The 17927-nt window shown below is 37.5% G+C and overlaps 1 protein-coding gene across 1 annotated transcript in view; it reads right to left on the bottom strand.

The window, feature by feature from the left end:
* Nucleotides 1-347: 347 nt before the first annotated feature.
* LOC111188291 (E3 ubiquitin/ISG15 ligase TRIM25-like) overlaps nucleotides 348-17927 on the bottom strand; it is a gene marked incomplete at its 3' end in the record, with an annotated part of 56514 nt that continues 38934 nt past the window's right edge. The window contains exons 2-4 of the mRNA XM_049482475.1: nucleotides 14683-15425; nucleotides 12797-12892; nucleotides 348-575 (exon numbers count right to left, since the gene is read on the bottom strand). Of these exons, the coding sequence (XP_049338432.1) occupies nucleotides 348-575; nucleotides 12797-12892; nucleotides 14683-15273 (915 nt within the window). The remainder of the gene's footprint in view (nucleotides 576-12796; nucleotides 12893-14682; nucleotides 15426-17927) is intronic.

Below are 17927 nucleotides of genomic sequence, written 5' to 3'. Positions count from 1 at the left end.
TGGAAAACATGGCCACACCCCTGTTCCTGCTATTAGTTACTAGTGTCGCATAAAATGTGCCTTATAGTGCAAAAAATACTGTAAACAAACCATATAAAATAAACAAGTGGAAGCAGATAATTATGTGTCCTTTATTTAAGTTAGATGAAATGCATTCTGGGTGATGAGCCCAGCTGCAGACTCTGGAACTTCTTGACAGCTCCTGTAACTGTACTGAAGAAGATGAAACTGAAACTTTATGTGAAGCGCAGCTCTTCAGCGCACAAGCTTCAGTTTAAAAACAGTTCAGACTCATATCAGATATAAATCACATTAATCACAATAAACTTTGTATTTGTTACCTGGAGGAAATGGATGTGATCCTCTGTGAATGAAAGCTTCTCCAGATCAGCATCTCTCCTCTTCAGCTCTGTGATCTCCTGCTCCAGTCTCTTCAGACGTTCTTCAGCTCGACTCACTGCAGCTTTCTCCTGATCTCTGATCATCTGCCTCACCTCAGAGCGTCTTCTCTCAATGGAGAGGATCATCTCAGTGAAGATCTTCTCACTGTCCTTCACTGCTGTCTGAGCAGAGCGCTGGTAGTGGAACAGATATATAGATAAATAGATTTATATCTTCACACTGTTCTATTTTCAAGGAACTGAAGACACTAGATGCTGAATGTTCAGAAATAAGTAATAATAATTTCACCTAATATTTATCATATTATCTCCATACTGAGCTAAAATATATAAATAGGTTTTCATCAAATACCACTAAATTTCACTAAAACTGTCCTCACTGTTGTGCAGCTTGCAATAACAGAGTTGGAGCAGGGAAAATAAACAGTGATGTTCCTGAAAGAGAATCAGATTTCATTCTTCTACTTATTTTAAAAATCACCTTGTGAGTCTCCACAGCCTCTATTAACCCCTGAAGCTCCTTCTCTCTCTCCTGTATTCTTTCCTTGTATTTCCTCTGTGTTTCCACCACCTGCTTCTGCAAATAAACCAGCCAACAAAACACAATAACTAAAAATTCAAATGCCACATGTCATGGGACAGATGCTGATATTGGGTCCCAACATTTAACAGAAGCTAAAGAACACTGAACTGACCTGTGACATATGTTGGTGAGGTTTATTGCATTGAAACTGAATGCAAATTCTACAGTAAGATACCACCTATTTGGATGGATGGAGTTTGAGGTAATATATTTTAACTAGAGAATGTCAGGAAAATATATGATTTGCATGGGATTAGGAATATATGAGTATAAATGACTGAGATGGGAGTAGCTACTCCATTTACACACTTCACACCTCACAACTTACAGTATACAGGTCTATATGTTCCCAAGTCATCCGATTAGGTAACAGGTCAATTTATATACTGTTGTCCCATGATTTTGGGATACCACTGAATAAAACCAATGACAATTTACAACAAATCATGTGTACAGTACTTATATTTGTACCTGTTTCTCAGATCTTTCTGCTGCAAGTGACACTGTATCATGTCCTCTATGGTCATCCATGGTGCACAGCATGCAGATACACTGCTGGTCGGTGCGACAGTAAACCTCCAGCAGTTTATCGTGCTGAGAGCAGATCTGCTCCTGGAGTCGTCTGGAGGCTTTGACCAGCTTGTGCTTCTTAAAGGCTGGAGATTGGTAGTGAGGCTGGAGGTGAGCTTCACAGTAAGAGGCCAGACACACCAGGCAGGACTGGACGGCTTTGTGTTTTCTCCCAGTACAGGAATCACACTCCACATCTTCAGGATCAGCAGAAGAGTGATCAGGAGGAGCAGCCTGGAGTCTCGTCTTCTTCAGTTTCTCCACCACCTCAGCCAGCATGGTGTTTTTACTCACGACAGGTCTTGAGGTGAAGGTGTGTCTGCAGTGAGGGCAGCTGTAGATCTTCTTCTGATCCTCCTGATCCCAGCACTTGTTAATACACACCATACAGAAACTGTGTCCACAGTTAATAGTCACTGGATTCTTCAGGAGATCCAGGCAGACTGAACAGCTGAACTCATCCTGAGCCAGTGGAACATTAGCTTCTGCCATTTTACAGTGTGAAGATCTTGTTTCCTGGTTCTCTGTTGGAGAGAAGTGAACAGAACTATCCTGTAATTCTACTTATTAGCCAAGATAACAATACTCACACTGTCTGACTCAAACAGAAATTATTGTAGAGACTTACATTACATGAATTAAAACCTGTAGATCCAGACACGACACACCCTAATTAACACACACTCACACACCTGCAGGGAAAACCAGAAAGGATCAGATCATACTTTTACTATCACTTAAAGAGATTACCTGCAGGTTTGTGAGATTTGGGGATCTTTCTGGTGAGAATGTGTAATTACACAATACAGAAAAGTAGATAAAATAAGACAATATTTCATATTCATCATACTTATGCTATTATTTATGCTTTGTATTTCTTCAAATCTGCTGACACCACCCATACGTTCACTATCACTTAAATACATTACCTGCAGGTTTGTGAGATTTGTGGATTTGGAGACCTCTCTGGTGAGAATGTGTAATTGCACCAAGTTTACAGAAAAGTAGATAAAATAAGATCATAATCCATATTCATCATACTTATGCTAGACGCACAGACAGAATGTGGTCTCCACAGGGTATTGAACCCACAACCCTCTCATTAATAACCCGGTGCTGTAACTCTCAGTCCTGCTGGCACCCCCTGCCCTGCACACTATTTTTACACTAGCATTTTTTTTTGCTCCGTAAGTTGGTAGGTTGGGTAGAAGGTAAAAGTTTTTAAGCCTGGAAGCAGTTCAGAGTACTGATCTCTGGTCCTCCTGAAAGACCCCAATATCGACACCTTCCTAATATAATAATAAACTATTTTTTAAAAGCTACTCTGGAAATACTACACTGTGAAATACTCATGGTTAGTTATTGCAACTGTTTGATTGCAGTTGTTGCTGCCAAGTTATTAGGCTTAGAGGCCTATTTTCACACAGGTGCAGATTGTTTTGGATATATTTGTTGCCTTAATAAATGAAATTATCACCTACAAACTGCTTTTATATTTACTCAGGATATATTTTTCTGATATTAAAATGCACTTGTTAATCTGAAAAATTGTAAATACTATAAAAAGGAACAACAAAATAAATACTGAACAGCTTAACTCGTTCTGAACTACTAAAATACTGAAATCTGCCATTTTACAGTGAAAAGATTGTTTCCTGGTTCTCTGTTGCAGAGAAGTGAACCGAACTGTCCTGTAATTCTACTTATTAGCCAAGATGACAATACTCACACTGTCTGACTCAAAGAGGAATTATTGTAGACTCAAAAACTCGAAAACTTACATTAATAAGAAAACTGTAGATCCAGACACGACACACGCCGATTCACACACTCACACACCTGCAGGAAAACTGAAATGATCAGATTATACTTTCACTATCACTTAAAAAGAGATCACCTGCAGGTTTGTGAGATTTAGGGATTTGGAGACCTCTCTGGTGAGAATGTGTAATTGCACTGAATTTACAGAAGAGTAGATCAAATAAGACTATATTCCATATTCATCATACTTATTCTAGACAAACAGATGGAATATGGTCTCCACAAGAATTCTCAACAGAGCTCAACAGTAGAAGCTTTATGAACCAGGGAACTGAACCCACAACCCTCTCATCAATAACTGATGCTGTAACTCTTAGTATTCCTCAACCCTTTTCCCCAGATCCAGGTGTGCTTGTTCTGTGAGTTGGTACATTGTGTTAAGTGGTAAAGATGTTTTCAGGTGCGGGAGCAGTTTCAGAGTACTGATCTCTGGCCTTTCTAAGAGCCCACAAAATCAGCACTTTCCTAAAATAATTCCCCTACCTCAAATGTGCCTCAAATCTTACTAAAGGCGCTTTAATAAAATTTAGGTGGTGTACATCTCAATATTATATAACTTAAATAAAATAAATGAAATAAAACAAATAATATTAAAATAAAACACTTTTCTTTTTAATCCAATGTTTTAAACTCAACCGCTTGTTATGTTGGGGTCCATAAAGTTGGTATTATTTATACATCACTTATTTATATAAGAGCAGAGACCAAAATGATTGGGAGAGTCAGATTCAGAGTAGAGCTTAGATTCTCTGCCCGAACCCGACCTGACCCAAGGCCCGACCCGAAATCGGATCGGGCCGAGATTTACCACCACATTCCTCGGGCAGGGTCGGGTCGGGCTCCAGAAAATAGTCTGAGATGTAGGCATCTGTTTTTAATTAACTTATATTTTTGTTTTTAAATAAAGCTCTGGTGTGATAATCACAATGTTGCTAAGTAACCAATTATTATTGTTAACGAAAACGAACCAAATAACGAAAACTGAAAGTGAAACTAAACTACTATTTTATTTATAAAAAAAAAACTATTTTATTTATAAGCACTTTTCACTCCCGCAGTTGTACAGAGGGGGGTGTTGTGCCGATTCTGTCAGCAAAGTGGGAGTCGGATTTAGCAGGGAGTCGGATACGGCGCAACAGCGGCCGCGCGGCGGCACCTCGCAGTCCGCGGTGTTAGTTGTAAGCGCTCGCGCTAGCCGCAAAACAGAAAACACTGAGGGAGCTGCAGAATTATGTATGGGATTAGAATATGAGCACGAGGAGATAAAAGAGAAACAGGAGATACAGTATGTGAGAACCTTTACCTTTACTCTCTGTCTCTCGCTATCTCTCTCTCGCACGTGAACTCCTCCACATTTGACTTGCAGCACTTTGTGTAGCTGTTCTTAAAAATAATTTTAATTAAATAATAGTTCTAAGCTTCTATGTTACAGTGTTATTAATATAATTCTGATCATATTTCGCTCATTCCAACAGCCCGACGGGCAGAACGTGCACGGGCTCGGGCTGGGTCGGGTCGGATTTTTTGGGCCCGATCTAACCTCTAATTCAGAGGTTAATACTCTCAGATACTTGTAGGTAAGAGTAGAGAAGAAAATGATTCGGAGAGTCAAATTCACAGTCAGATTCAGATGAGTCGATACTCACAGATCCTTGTAGGTAAGGGCAGAGACGGGAGATGATTCGGAGAGTCAGATTCAGATGAGTCGAAACCCACAGATCCATTTCAGCGCGTGGAGGGCTTGTCGTGGTTTCCATGACAACCCACCACCGAGCGGTAACTCACAGTTCACCGAGCTGACTAAAGATTCAGTTTTGCCACTTTTAGCTGTTTACTGGATCTTTTTCTGGAGAAAACGACTCTCAGAACGCCGTGAAATCCTCCCGCTGCCGCAGCTCGGCTGAGTTCATTAGAAGTTGTGTGTAGCTGCACCTGCCATCAGGTCTCGCGCTGCAGCAGCCAAACTGCCACACAAACTGTTCATAAACTGGACTATGAGATCTCTGTTTGAGCAGCTAGAGCCCATAAAGTCTATACATTTAACTCCTGAACCGAGAAACTCAAACGGAGAAATAAAATAACTCCAGAGAAACTAAAAACAGCCAAACAACTTATCTATCCCTCTTCTGTCTCCCTCCATCTACTCCATCTGCCCACACACACAAGCAGGACCCGGATCACACTCTTAGACCCGCCCCTTCTAGATATCGATTGGCTAATAACATGGCAATCATACCTTACACTCTTCTCATTGGTCGCGCTGAACAGGAAGCTAACACAGAAACGTCGCGAAAACAGAAAAGGACACTGGGAAAGGGAGTGCTTTAACACTTCACATGAAAACAATGAAAATGCATGAATAAAAATACATTGGGCAGTTTTTATGTGATTTACACATTTCCTTAACTATAATACTGAAATACAAGTAGGTTATGTTTGTACCATATTTAAAATAAAAGCTGCATATAAGTTTAAAGGGGGCTGCTTACTATTCGTACAAAATAATAATAAAAAAAATGTTTTAAATTAAATTTAAAGGGAACAATAGTTATGCCTTATTATAAATGGTACTGTCTGTTTACAAATAAAAAAAATATAGAACTGAAAATCGTAAATCGTAATCATAATAAAGAAATGCTCATATATTTGAAGAATATTAAGATTTTCTTTTACAATATCGCCCATCTCTACGAGACACTAGAGTACTTTGATGTTCCAAAAAGATTTCAATCTTTTAAAAAGTAGTTCGAATTTATTTTACATATCAAATACATATTATAGCCCCAAGTCTCCCTTCTGTCTCTGATATGTGGTTGGGAGTTATAAGAAAAATTCTAAGACAAAGTAGTATTTGAGTGAAATAAACATTAAAATGTGTAAGTAGTGAATTGGTAATAATTGGGTGAAAGAAGCCTTTAAATCTGCAAGTAGTTAGCTGAATTGGTAATATTTGGGTGAAATAAACATTAAAAAGTGTAAGTAGTTAGCTGAATTGGTAATATTTGGGTGAAATAAACATTAAAAAGTGTAAATAGTTAGCTGAATTGGTAATATTTGGGTGATATAAGCCTTTAAATGTTATAGAGGAGAGCACTGACCTTAGCGACAAGCTAGCTAACCTTAGCAACAAGCTAGCTAACACACTAATGTTACCGGGGAGAGAACTAAAGCTAGCGACAAGCTACCTAACCTTAGCGACAAGCTAGCTAACCTTATCTACAAGCTAGCTAATCTTAGCAACAAGCTAGCTAACCTTAGCAACAAGCTAGCTAACCTTAGTGATGAGCAAGCTAACCTTAGCAACAAGCTAGCTATCCTTATCTACAAGCTAGCTAACCTTAGTGATGAGCAAGCTAACCTTAGCAACAAGCTAGCGAACCTTATCTACAAGCTAGTTAATCTTAGTGATGTGCTAGCTAACCTTAGCAACAAGCTAGCTAACCTTAGTGATGAGCTAACTAACCTTAGCAACAAGCTAGCTAACCGAGTTAAAAATATGATCATTCCACCAAATATTGATTTCTGAACTCTTAAAACTTTATGAATATGAACATGTTTTCTTTGCAATATTTCAGTTCTTCAGGTTTTGTTATTTCTGACATTTCTCATTTTCTGCAAATAAATGCTCTAATAAATAAAATGCTCCAATATTTCTAGAATAAAACAACAACTTTCATTTTACTCAAACATAAACCCATAAATAGCAAAATATCAGCACTGCTCAGGCTGTGGTATTATCTGTTGTCTCTCTTACATTACTGGAGCTCTAGCGCCCTCTACTGCTCACTCTTCTACATTACACAGTACAATTCACTCAGTACAGAGGGGAGTACTGTAGAATAGTTTAGTATTGGGGGCGTTTATTAGTTTTCCACTTACTTTGTGTTCTTTAAACTTAAAAGACTTAAAATTAACCCAAAAGAGCCCATGGTAACACACGTTTCACAGACCCTTTAAAAGCTGTGTAAAGATTCTTACAGCTCTCTGTCCTTCACTACTGAACATCCTGAGAGCATCATCACTACAGGACAGTGTGTGAATGTGTGTTCATTCATCTGATCTTATTTACAGAATGTAGGAGTGAGTGGATGAGAGCTGGAGATAAAACTAGAGCTAAAACTCTCCTTTTAAAAGTGAATTTATTTTTAATCACAACAATTGTTGATTTACATGATAGTGTACCGCACACCATGACAAGATAACAGGTCTTAATACAGAATACAGTGTGAGTACATTCAAAATAAAAATGCTGAACATTCAACAGAGCAGAAAAACATTTATAACAGAAAAACAGAATAACATTGCTGTCACACAAAAACTCTGTATGTATTTTATCTCAAGTTTATAGTTTTGAAAGCTGTTAGTTGCTCTTCATATTGTAAGTTGCTACTTTAGAGAGTAAATATTTTTATGTGACAGCAATGAAAAGTATAATAAGTTGTGATTCCAAAAATCACACATTTATTTAATGATTTCCAACAGATTCCAGCACCTTCAGCAAATACCATCCATTACAGGAGTGTACTAACAGATCCCTGACAGAACCTGGCTTTTGGACTTGTTGCTGAGAACAGTCTGGATGGTCCATCTTATATTCAAAACTCATAGTGTCAATTTCCTCCAAAATGCAAGATTGCAAGATTAACCAATACAATATTACCCAACCCAATATGAATGTGTTCTTTTCTCTTGTGTTTTTATTTCTCAGTAATTAATCAATGTTAATTTGACTTTAATCACACCCTGTCCTCTTCAGAAAATCCCCCCTTTACTACAAAATCATCTACTCTACATCTAATCATCTACATTTAGCTTTAACTTTCATGGTGTTCAAACCATTCCATTATTATCTGGATTATTATATTTCGAAAACTTTACATGAAATTGCATGAAAAAAGTGCAAATCGTATTTAAGAATTGCTCCAAATATTTCAAAAATATATATATATTTTTTATTATACCTATTTATTTATACCTTTATTTGATCAGCTCTACAGTCTAGATTCTGCAGTTCTTATCTGATCTCATTCAGCTCTTCTCTTTGTTCTGCATGTTCATCTATTTTGCTGAAAGTAAAAGATTTACTGATGTGTAGAAGCTCAACCCAAACCCAGCGTAGAGCGGCTGAGTGAAGGTGGTCTGGACTCTGTGGATGAGGGTCATGGTATCAGAGATGCTGTAGAAGGACAGAGTTCCTGCCCTGTGATCCACATACACTCCTATTCTAGAGGAGACGGGCACTCCGGAGATTACAGTTTCTCTGTTATTGTAACTGAATATGTATCTGGAGGATTTACAGAACAAATTCCAAGACTGATCATTATTACATCCAAACCCACACTCCTTGCCTTCTCCCTTCCTGGAGATGCTTTTATAAGACACTGCTATATCGACCCCTTTATCTCCTCTCCACTCAACCTCCCAGTAGCAGCGTCCACTCACACTCTCTCTACACAGAACCTGCCACCATTCACCAAATCTGTCTGGATGGTCAAGATATGGCTGGACTGTGTTGCTGCAGGTCACCACTGTGTTCCTCTCAGACAAGAGGAAGACTTTACAGGCTGTGCATGGATCCAGTGTGAGCTGACAGGAATCTGAAAGAGAGAGAAAACCCATCAGCTTTTAGAAAATTATCTAAAAACAGCCCCTAAAACTGTAATAACGAGAGTACATACTGGAAGCACTGGAAAAGCTCTTTATTAACCCTTTATTAACCTTCTTAGACTCATCTGCATCTTCCTTCTTCAAGCCTTCTTTCTAAAGGTGCAGGTGAGTACCCACACCGGAGTTAAAAATTTAATTATGTGAAAAGAAAGTTATTTTCATTATCATTCAATCTTACTACTCAAGATATAAAATTCTTTATACATTTTTTTATAAAAATAGGTTAAATTAAAATGAAGGGACTTTTTAGACTTTCCCTCTTATTTAGTTGATAATTTTACAGCTTGCAGTGCTTTAGCATATTTAATAAAAACACTGTAAGAATAGATTAGACTGAGTTTTTTTTTGTAGTTAGTAAAGTTTAGATGAGTTATTCTGGAATTGGGGGAACATTTCATGAATTCTAGCTAAACCTTTACGTTTCGTAAATTTAATTTGCTATTTTATGTGTTTTCTCCGTTAACAGTAATACAATCAGTTATTTTGAATATATATTTACTTTAAATTATTTAATTTGAGAAATTAAACAATATTTATTTTATGTATGTCCCAGTGTTCTAGTCTATGCTGATTTTACTATCAATTTAATATCAGAATTACCTAAACAGTGCTAAATAAAGCATGAGACCTGCACTGTAGTGATGTAATTTCCTCCAGTGGGAAACATGTGGAAGGCAGTGATATATCAAACACTTATAGCCCTATCTTACACCCTGGGCAAGACATGTTGTGATGCTCATTGCTATTTTACAGCCCAACAACAGTCTGTTGTTTTGTTTAAACAGCAACAACGCTTATATCTATTAATATATCTACAAGGTGTAGATGACGTGTTGCTATCATGGAGACAGAAAACACAGGTGCACCACTGACTGATTAAAATCTTGACAACAGTCAACCATAAGACATCCATAACCATCTTAGCTACATGTGCAGGTACAGCTTTTTTTATTACACAGCTCTGGAAAAAAATGAGAGCACTTAAAAATTATGAGTTTTGATTTTACCAAATTGAAATCCTCTGAAATATAATCAAGAGGAAGAAGGCCACCATACACAAGCCATCAAACCAAGCTGAACTGCATGAATTTTATGCAGAAGTGGCATGAAGTTACCCAAAAGCAGTGTGTAAGACTGGTGGAGGTGAACATGACATGTATGAAATCTGTGATTAAAAACCAGGGTTATTCCACCAAATATTGATTTCTGAACTCCTAAAACTTTATGAATATGAACTTGTTTTCTTTGCAATATTTGTTCCGCATCTTTTTTGTTATTTCAGCCATTTCTCATTTTCTGCAAATAAATACTTTAAATGACAATAATCTCTGTTCAGCCCCATCTGCTGGTGTTTTTAATGTAGAGGTATAAACATCAGGTTTAACTTTGCGTATTTGTACATTGTGGCGGTATATCCGAGAGTGTGTGAGAGAAAGAGAGTGAGAGAGAGAGAGAGAGAGAGAGAGAGTGAGAGAGAGAGAGAGAGAGAGAGAGAGAGGGAGAGAGGGGGGGGGCTGGACTTACACTGCAGAAACTCTTCTCTGCTTTTGGGTTCAGGAGGAAGAATGATCTGCACTTTCTTCACTACAGGAAAATGTACACAGTTACTACACAGCATCACTGAGCTTCTGTTCCCTCTGTACATTTACTACAACATTAAAATAATCTAATACTGGATTTTCTCTCCATGAGAAGTATAAACATATACCATTCCGACTCCCTATTGGTCTATACTGTGATTCATCCCCCCATAGCAGACGTATGTAGTCTAGTATGAAGATGATCCGTGCAGAGACTCAAGAGAACTCCAGATAAACTCCAGTCCAACTAAACTTTAACTTTAATATATTTACATTCTACTAAAATACATTCATTTACAATCAGCATATATGCAGCTGAAACAGGGAGGAGCCTAGTGCAAAATCCCAAATTATATTATCAACATTAACATTTTAATAATAGAACATTATAGTAATTATTATCACAAATATGTGATAACATTTATTATTATTATTATTATTATACCTGCAGCTGATGTCTTCTTAAATTTCTCTTTCCAGAATTCGTCTATTTTTCCTCTCAGCTGAGAAACAGACTTCATAACAACTTCAAAAGTGTTGAGAGGACTGAGAGTAAAATCAGGTGATGCTGAAGATCCAGGAGGAGCTGAGAGAGTCTGAAAACTCTATTTAAAAACACAAATAAGACAAATAAAGACAAACACAAATCAGTTGTATCTTCAACAATTCATAAATTATATTTATATTTACATACATGAACAAGAAACATGAATAACTGCACCCACTGCTCATGAAACACAGCAGTTACTACACACTTTATCAAACCTGATAAAGTTCTGAGATTATTTTTATACAGCAGGTAAAAACAGCCCAATTTTTTCATCATATGTAAAACAGTTACGTTATTATTTATCTGTGGCAAAAAACTCCCTGAATCCCTGACATTCAATTCAATTTGAAACAATTTTATATGTGGTTTTAAAATCTAAAACGTGTCTGATTTAGAACAGTCAGATGAGAATTCTCACACCATTTTTATCAAAACAATCATCATGCAGAAGTGAAAATTGATAAATACAGTGAGTGAGAGTTTCAGGGGTCTAAAAGTGAGATTATAGATCTCATAAATATTTAAATTGAAGTCTTTGTTCCAAATAAATTAGAAGACACATATCACAACTGTAATTTTCTGAATAATTGGTCGGCGCATCATCAATTAAAAATATAAAGCTGTAAAACAAAAGTTTAAACAAACCAAGGAGAATAAACAATGGAAGTGAATGATTATGTGTCTTTTCTTTAAGTGAGATTAAATGCATTCTGGGTATTAAACCCAGCTGCAGACTCTGGAACTCCTTGACAGCTCCTGTAATAACGAAGATGAAACTGAAACTTCATGTGAAGCGCTGCTCTTTGGCCGATCTTCAGTTTAAGAACTGTATAGACTGATATCAGATATAGATCACATTTAAAAGATGGTGTAAACAGTCTAAAATAAACTTTGTATTTGTTACCTGGAGGAAATGGATGTGATCCTCTGTGAATGAAAGCTTCTCCAGATCAGCATCTCTCCTCTTCAGCTCTGTGATCTCCTGCTCCAGTCTCTTCAGACGTCCTTCAGCTTCAATCACTGCAGCTTTCTCCTGATCTCTGATCATCTGCCTCACCTCAGAGCGTCTTCTCTCAATGGAGAGGATCATCTCAGTGAAGATCTTCTCACTGTCCTTCACTGCTGTCTGAGCAGAGCGCTGGTAGTGGTAGTAAATATATAGATAAATAGATTTATAACTTAATATAGTTTAAACATATCCAGAAATTCCTCGTCCACCCTGTTATGTTGGAGTAACAGATAACTCCGCCCCTTTAAGATCATAACCTTCATACTGTTTTATTTTCAAGGAACTGAAGACACTAGCTGCTGCATGTTCTACAATTACTAATATTAATTATACCTAATATTTCTCATATTATCTTCATATTGAGCTTAAATAGGTACAGCTTAAGCTGTCCAAACTTTAGTGGTAAAATATTCTGATAATTAAACACATTTTAGAAAATGTATCTTTCAGACAACTTTGAACAATAGTCACCATGAAAAATTAAACATACCAATTTCACTAAAACTCTCCCCACTGTTGTGCAGCTTATCATAACAGGGTGGGAGGAGGGGAAATAAACAGTGATGTTCCTGAAAGAGAATCAGATCTTTATTCTTCTACTTATTTTAAAATCACCTTGTGATTCTCCACAGCCTCTATTAACTCCTGAAGCTCCTTCTCTCTCTCCTGTATTCTTTCCTTGTATTTCCTCTGTGTTTCCACCACCTGCTTCTGTAAATAAACCAGCCAACAAAACACAATAATAAAACATTCAAATGTCATGTCATGGGACAAATGCTGGTATTGGGTCCCATCATTTTGCAGAAGCTAAAGAACACTGAACTGTCCTGTGACATATGTTGGTGAGGTTTACTGTATTGAAACTGAATGCACATTCTACAGTAAGATACCACTGGTCACAATCATCACCACTATGGGTGATAATATCTTCTGTTGACCTATCTGGATGGGATGAGTTTGAGGTAATGTATTTTAACTAGAGAATGTCAGGAAAATATATGATTATAATAAATGACTGAGATGGGAGTAACTACTCCATTTACAAACTTTCACACCTCACAACTTACAGTAAACAGGTCTATATCGTCACTGTCCTATGAAAAACACTCATCTCCATTTTTGGCAAATTTTAGTTTAATACATAATTTGAACAGACAAACTGTCCCTTACACTGTGCTGTGATGAACGGACCAATAGAAACTTTTCAAAATGACATAAAACTGAAAAATGAAATAAACTCTTTTTACATTGACTTCCATTGAAAGTTTACAAGGTTTTTTCTCTCTCCTGTAAAGTTGCTGTTTGGAGATAAGTGTTTTTCATTGGACAGCGACGATATGTTCCCTGAGAAGCTGGTACATGCATTCATAACCTCCAGGCTGGACTACTGCAACGCGTTGTTGGCTGGTAGTCCACATAAATTACTCCATAAACTCCAGCTAGTTCAGAATGCAGCCGCAAGAGTGCTTACCAGAGCTAGAAAGTTCGATCACATTACACCTATTCTTTCATCCCTACATTGGCTACCTGTTAGATTTCGTATAGATTATAAAATACTCCTCCTGACGTATAAATCCCTCAATGGTCTGGCCCCGCATTATCTACAGGAACTCCTTACTCCTTACAATCCGCCGCGTTCACTCCGCTCCCAAGACGCTGGCCTGTTATTAGTCCCGCGTATTAGAAAAAACTATGCAGGAGGAAGAGCGTTCTTTTATAAAGCTCCCCAACTTTGGAATAGCCTCCCTATTAATATACGGGACTCAGACACACTCTCAATCTTTAAATCTAGACTCAAAACATTTCTATTTGCTCAAGCTTTTGAGTAATGTCTCATTACAATTTTCTTCCTCTTACAGCTTATCCAGCAAATATAAACCCTGTCCTAATCATCTGCTTTCTCTTTCTCTCCCCATGTCCCGAGCTGCTGCTACCAGTGCCCATCCCACTCCAGCAGAGTTTTATAAAACCATTCTAACCCCTTTCTCTTCCCTCCCCTCTCTGTTCTCTCTCTCTGTCTTTCTCACATGTGCTGAGACGCCTGGCCGGCCGGTCTTCCTGGATGTGTCCGTCTGTGGTTCCAGCTTTCAGGAATCAGCCCTGTCCTTCTACTCATCAGAATTATTTCACAACCCTTCTAACTTCTGCTTTTTTTTTCTCTTCTTTTCCTTTCTGTTTTCTCTATCTATCTCTTTTACATGTATGGAGATGCCCTGTTCCTGATGTTCCCAGCCTGGCTCTCCACTACCATATAATTGGCATCTCTGTGGTGCTGCTCATAAGAGGCGTGGACCTGTTTTTCCTGTAAAGCAGCTTTGTGACAACCTTTGTTGTAAAAAGCGCTATATAAATGAAATTGAATTGAACTGAATTGAATTCCCAAGCCGCCCGATTAGGTAACAGGTCGATTTATATACTGCTGTCCCGTGACTTTCGGATACCACTGAATAAAACCAATGACAATTTACAACAAATCCTGTGTACAGTACTTATATTTGTACCTGTTTCTGTGATCTTTCTGCTGCAAGTGACACTGTATCATGTCCTCTATGATCATCCATCGTACACAGCACGCAGATACACTGCTGGTCGGTGCGACAGTAAACCTCCAGCAGTTTATCGTGCTGAGAGCAGATCTGCTCCTGGAGTCGTCTGGAGGCTTTGACCAGCTTGTGCTTCTTAAAGGCTGGAGATTGGTAGTGAGGCTGGAGGTGAGCTTCACAGAAAGAGGCCAGACACACCAGGCAGGACTGGACGGCTTTGTGTTTTCTCCCAGTACAGGAATCACACTCCACATCTTCAGGTCCAGCAGAAGAGTGATCAGGAGGAGCAGCCTGGAATCTCGTCTTCTTCAGTTTCTCCACCACCTCAGCCAGCATGGCGTTTTTACTCACGACAGGTCTTGAGGTGAAGGTGTGTCTGCAGTGAGGGCAGCTGTAGATCTTCTTCTGATCCTCCTCATCCCAGAACCCATTAATACACACCATACAGAAACTGTGTCCACAGTGAATAGTCACTGGATTCTTCATGAGATCCAGGCAGACTGAACAGCTGAACTCATCCTGAGCCAGTGAAACATTAGCTTCTGCCATTTTACAGTGTGAAGATTTTGTTTCCTGGTTCTCTGTTGGAGAAAAGTGAACAGAACTGTCCTGTAATTCTACTTATTAGCCAAGATAACAATACTCACACTTCTGACTCACACAGGAACTATTTTAGAGACTTGCATTACATGAATGAAAACCTGTAGATCCAGACACGACACACTGATTAACACTCACACACCCTGCAGGGAAAACCAGAAAGGATCAGATCATACTTTCACTATTAGTTAAATACATTACCTGCAGGTTTGTGAGATTTGTGGATTTGGAGACCTCTCTGGTGAGAATGTGTAATTGCACCAAGTTTACAGAAAAGTAGATAAAATAAGACCATATTCCATATTCATCATACTTATGCTAGACGCACAGACAGAATGCGGTCTCCACAGGGTATTGAACCCACAACCCTCGAATTAACAACCCGGTGCTGTAACTCTCAGTCCTGCTGGCACCCCCTGCCCTGCACACTATTTTCACACTAGCATTTTTTTTGCTCCGTGAGTTGGTACGTTGGGTAGAGGGTAAAAGCTGTTTTTAAGCCTGGAAGCAGTTCAGAGTACTGATCTCTGGTCCTCCTGAAAGACCCCAATATTGACACCTTCCTAAAATAATAATAAACTATTTTTTAAAAGCTACTCTGGAAATACTACACTGTGAAATACTCATGGTTAGTTATTGCAACTGTTTGATTGCAGTTGTTGCTGCCAAGTTATTAGGCTTAGAGGCCTATTTTCACACAGGTGCAGATTGTTTTGGATATATTTGTTGCCTTAATAAATGAAATTATCACCTACAAACTGATTTTATATTTACTCAGGATATATTTTTCTGATATTAAAATGCACTTGTTAATCTGACAAATTGTAAATACTATAAAAAGGAACAACAAAATAAATACTGAACAGCTTAACTCGTTCTGAACTACTAAAATACTGAAATCTGCCATTTTACAGTGAAAAGATCTTGTTTCCTGGTTCTCTGTTGCAGAGAAGTGAACAGAACTGTCCTGTAACTCTACTTATTAGCCAAGATGACAATACTCACACTGTCTGACTCAAACAGGAATTATTGTAGACTCAAAAACTCGAAAACTTACATTAATAAGAAAACTGTAGATCCAGACACGACACACGCCGATTCACACACTCACACACCTGCAAAAAAACTGAAATGATCAGATTATACTTTCACTCTCACTTAAAAAGAGATTACCTGCAGGTTTGTGAGATTTAGGGATTTGGAGACCTCTCTGGTGAGAATGTGTAATTGCACTGAATTTACAGAAGAGTAGATCAAATAAGACTATATTCCATATTCATCATACTTATTCTAGACAAACAGATGGAATATGGTCTCCACAAGAATTCTCAACAGAGCTCAACAGTAGAAGCTTTATGAACCAGGGAACTGAACCCACAACCCTCTCATCAATAATCTGTGCTGTAACTCTTAGTATTCCTCAACCCTTTTCCCAAGATCCAGGTGCGCTTGTTCTGTGAGTTGGTACATTGTGTTAAGTGGGAAAGATGTTTTCAGGCGCGGGAGCAGTTTCAGAATACTACTTCTAAGAGTCCACAAAATCAGCACTTTCCTAAAATAACTTAAATGTAACACCTTCCTAAAGGCGCCTAAATAAAATGTAGATATTATTTTCAGCTAACACTGAATAAACTAAAGTATAAAAATGTTAAATTACCATTAATAAACCCTTACTAAAAAGAACACAGGATATATTATCACCTTAAACAACTTAAACAATTAACCCAAACTGTTTTAGACAAAGATGAACTATTATTTACCTAATTCTCTTCTTTTTACCCATCTCCAGTTAAAGAAATGAAATAGAACAAATAACATTAAATTAACACACTTTTTTTAACCCAATGTTTTAAACTCAATCGCTTGTTATGTTGGAACCCATTCAGTTGGTGCACTTATATAAGAGCAGAGACCAAAATGATTGGGAGAGTCCGATTCACAGTTAGATTCAGATGAGTCGATACTCAGATTTTTTATTTATGTTTTATTCTATTAGGAATTGCCAGAGAATACAGTTACAAACAGTTATTTCTTATCGAAAAGTTACAGAAAGGTGTTCAAAACAAATTATAGCTATAAATATATATAAAGCAAAATACAAAAAAAACAAGAGGATGTAACAAATTGGTATGAGGAAGCAATTTATATCTTTAAACAAAATGGAATCGTCTCAAAATGTTTATTAATTTGCCAGATTTTTACATTGCATATACTGAACTGAATATATGTAGGAATAGACATCTTCTTTAAATAAGGGATAGGTCAGTTTTTTTCTGAATTTCATTTTATGGATAAAGTATTTACCGAGTAAGATAAGGAGATTAATTAAAAAAACAATTATCCTTGTTGCAGTCACTATAGCAAAATAACACATCAAAGGAATTTATCAATAATAGAATTCATTTTTGGCTAAAGTCCTTCGCCGTATCACTCCAAAAATTATCAGAATGGATACAATTAAAGAAAATATGTTTAATATATTAATTTTTTTAAAATTTATATTAAATTTTTAAATGTACGCTAATTCCGTCGATTGAGGCTGTAGTAAGGACATTAACGGTTGTAGGAATCTTAATAGCAGTGTGTCTTAGAAGGATCAATAC

This window comes from Astyanax mexicanus, chromosome 8 (genome assembly GCF_023375975.1).
Source record: "Astyanax mexicanus isolate ESR-SI-001 chromosome 8, AstMex3_surface, whole genome shotgun sequence".
In the NCBI taxonomy this organism is placed as follows: domain Eukaryota; kingdom Metazoa; phylum Chordata; class Actinopteri; order Characiformes; family Acestrorhamphidae; genus Astyanax; species Astyanax mexicanus.
The sequence above is the reverse complement of the archived record's forward strand: the minus strand, read 5'-3'. Positions and strand labels throughout refer to the sequence as shown.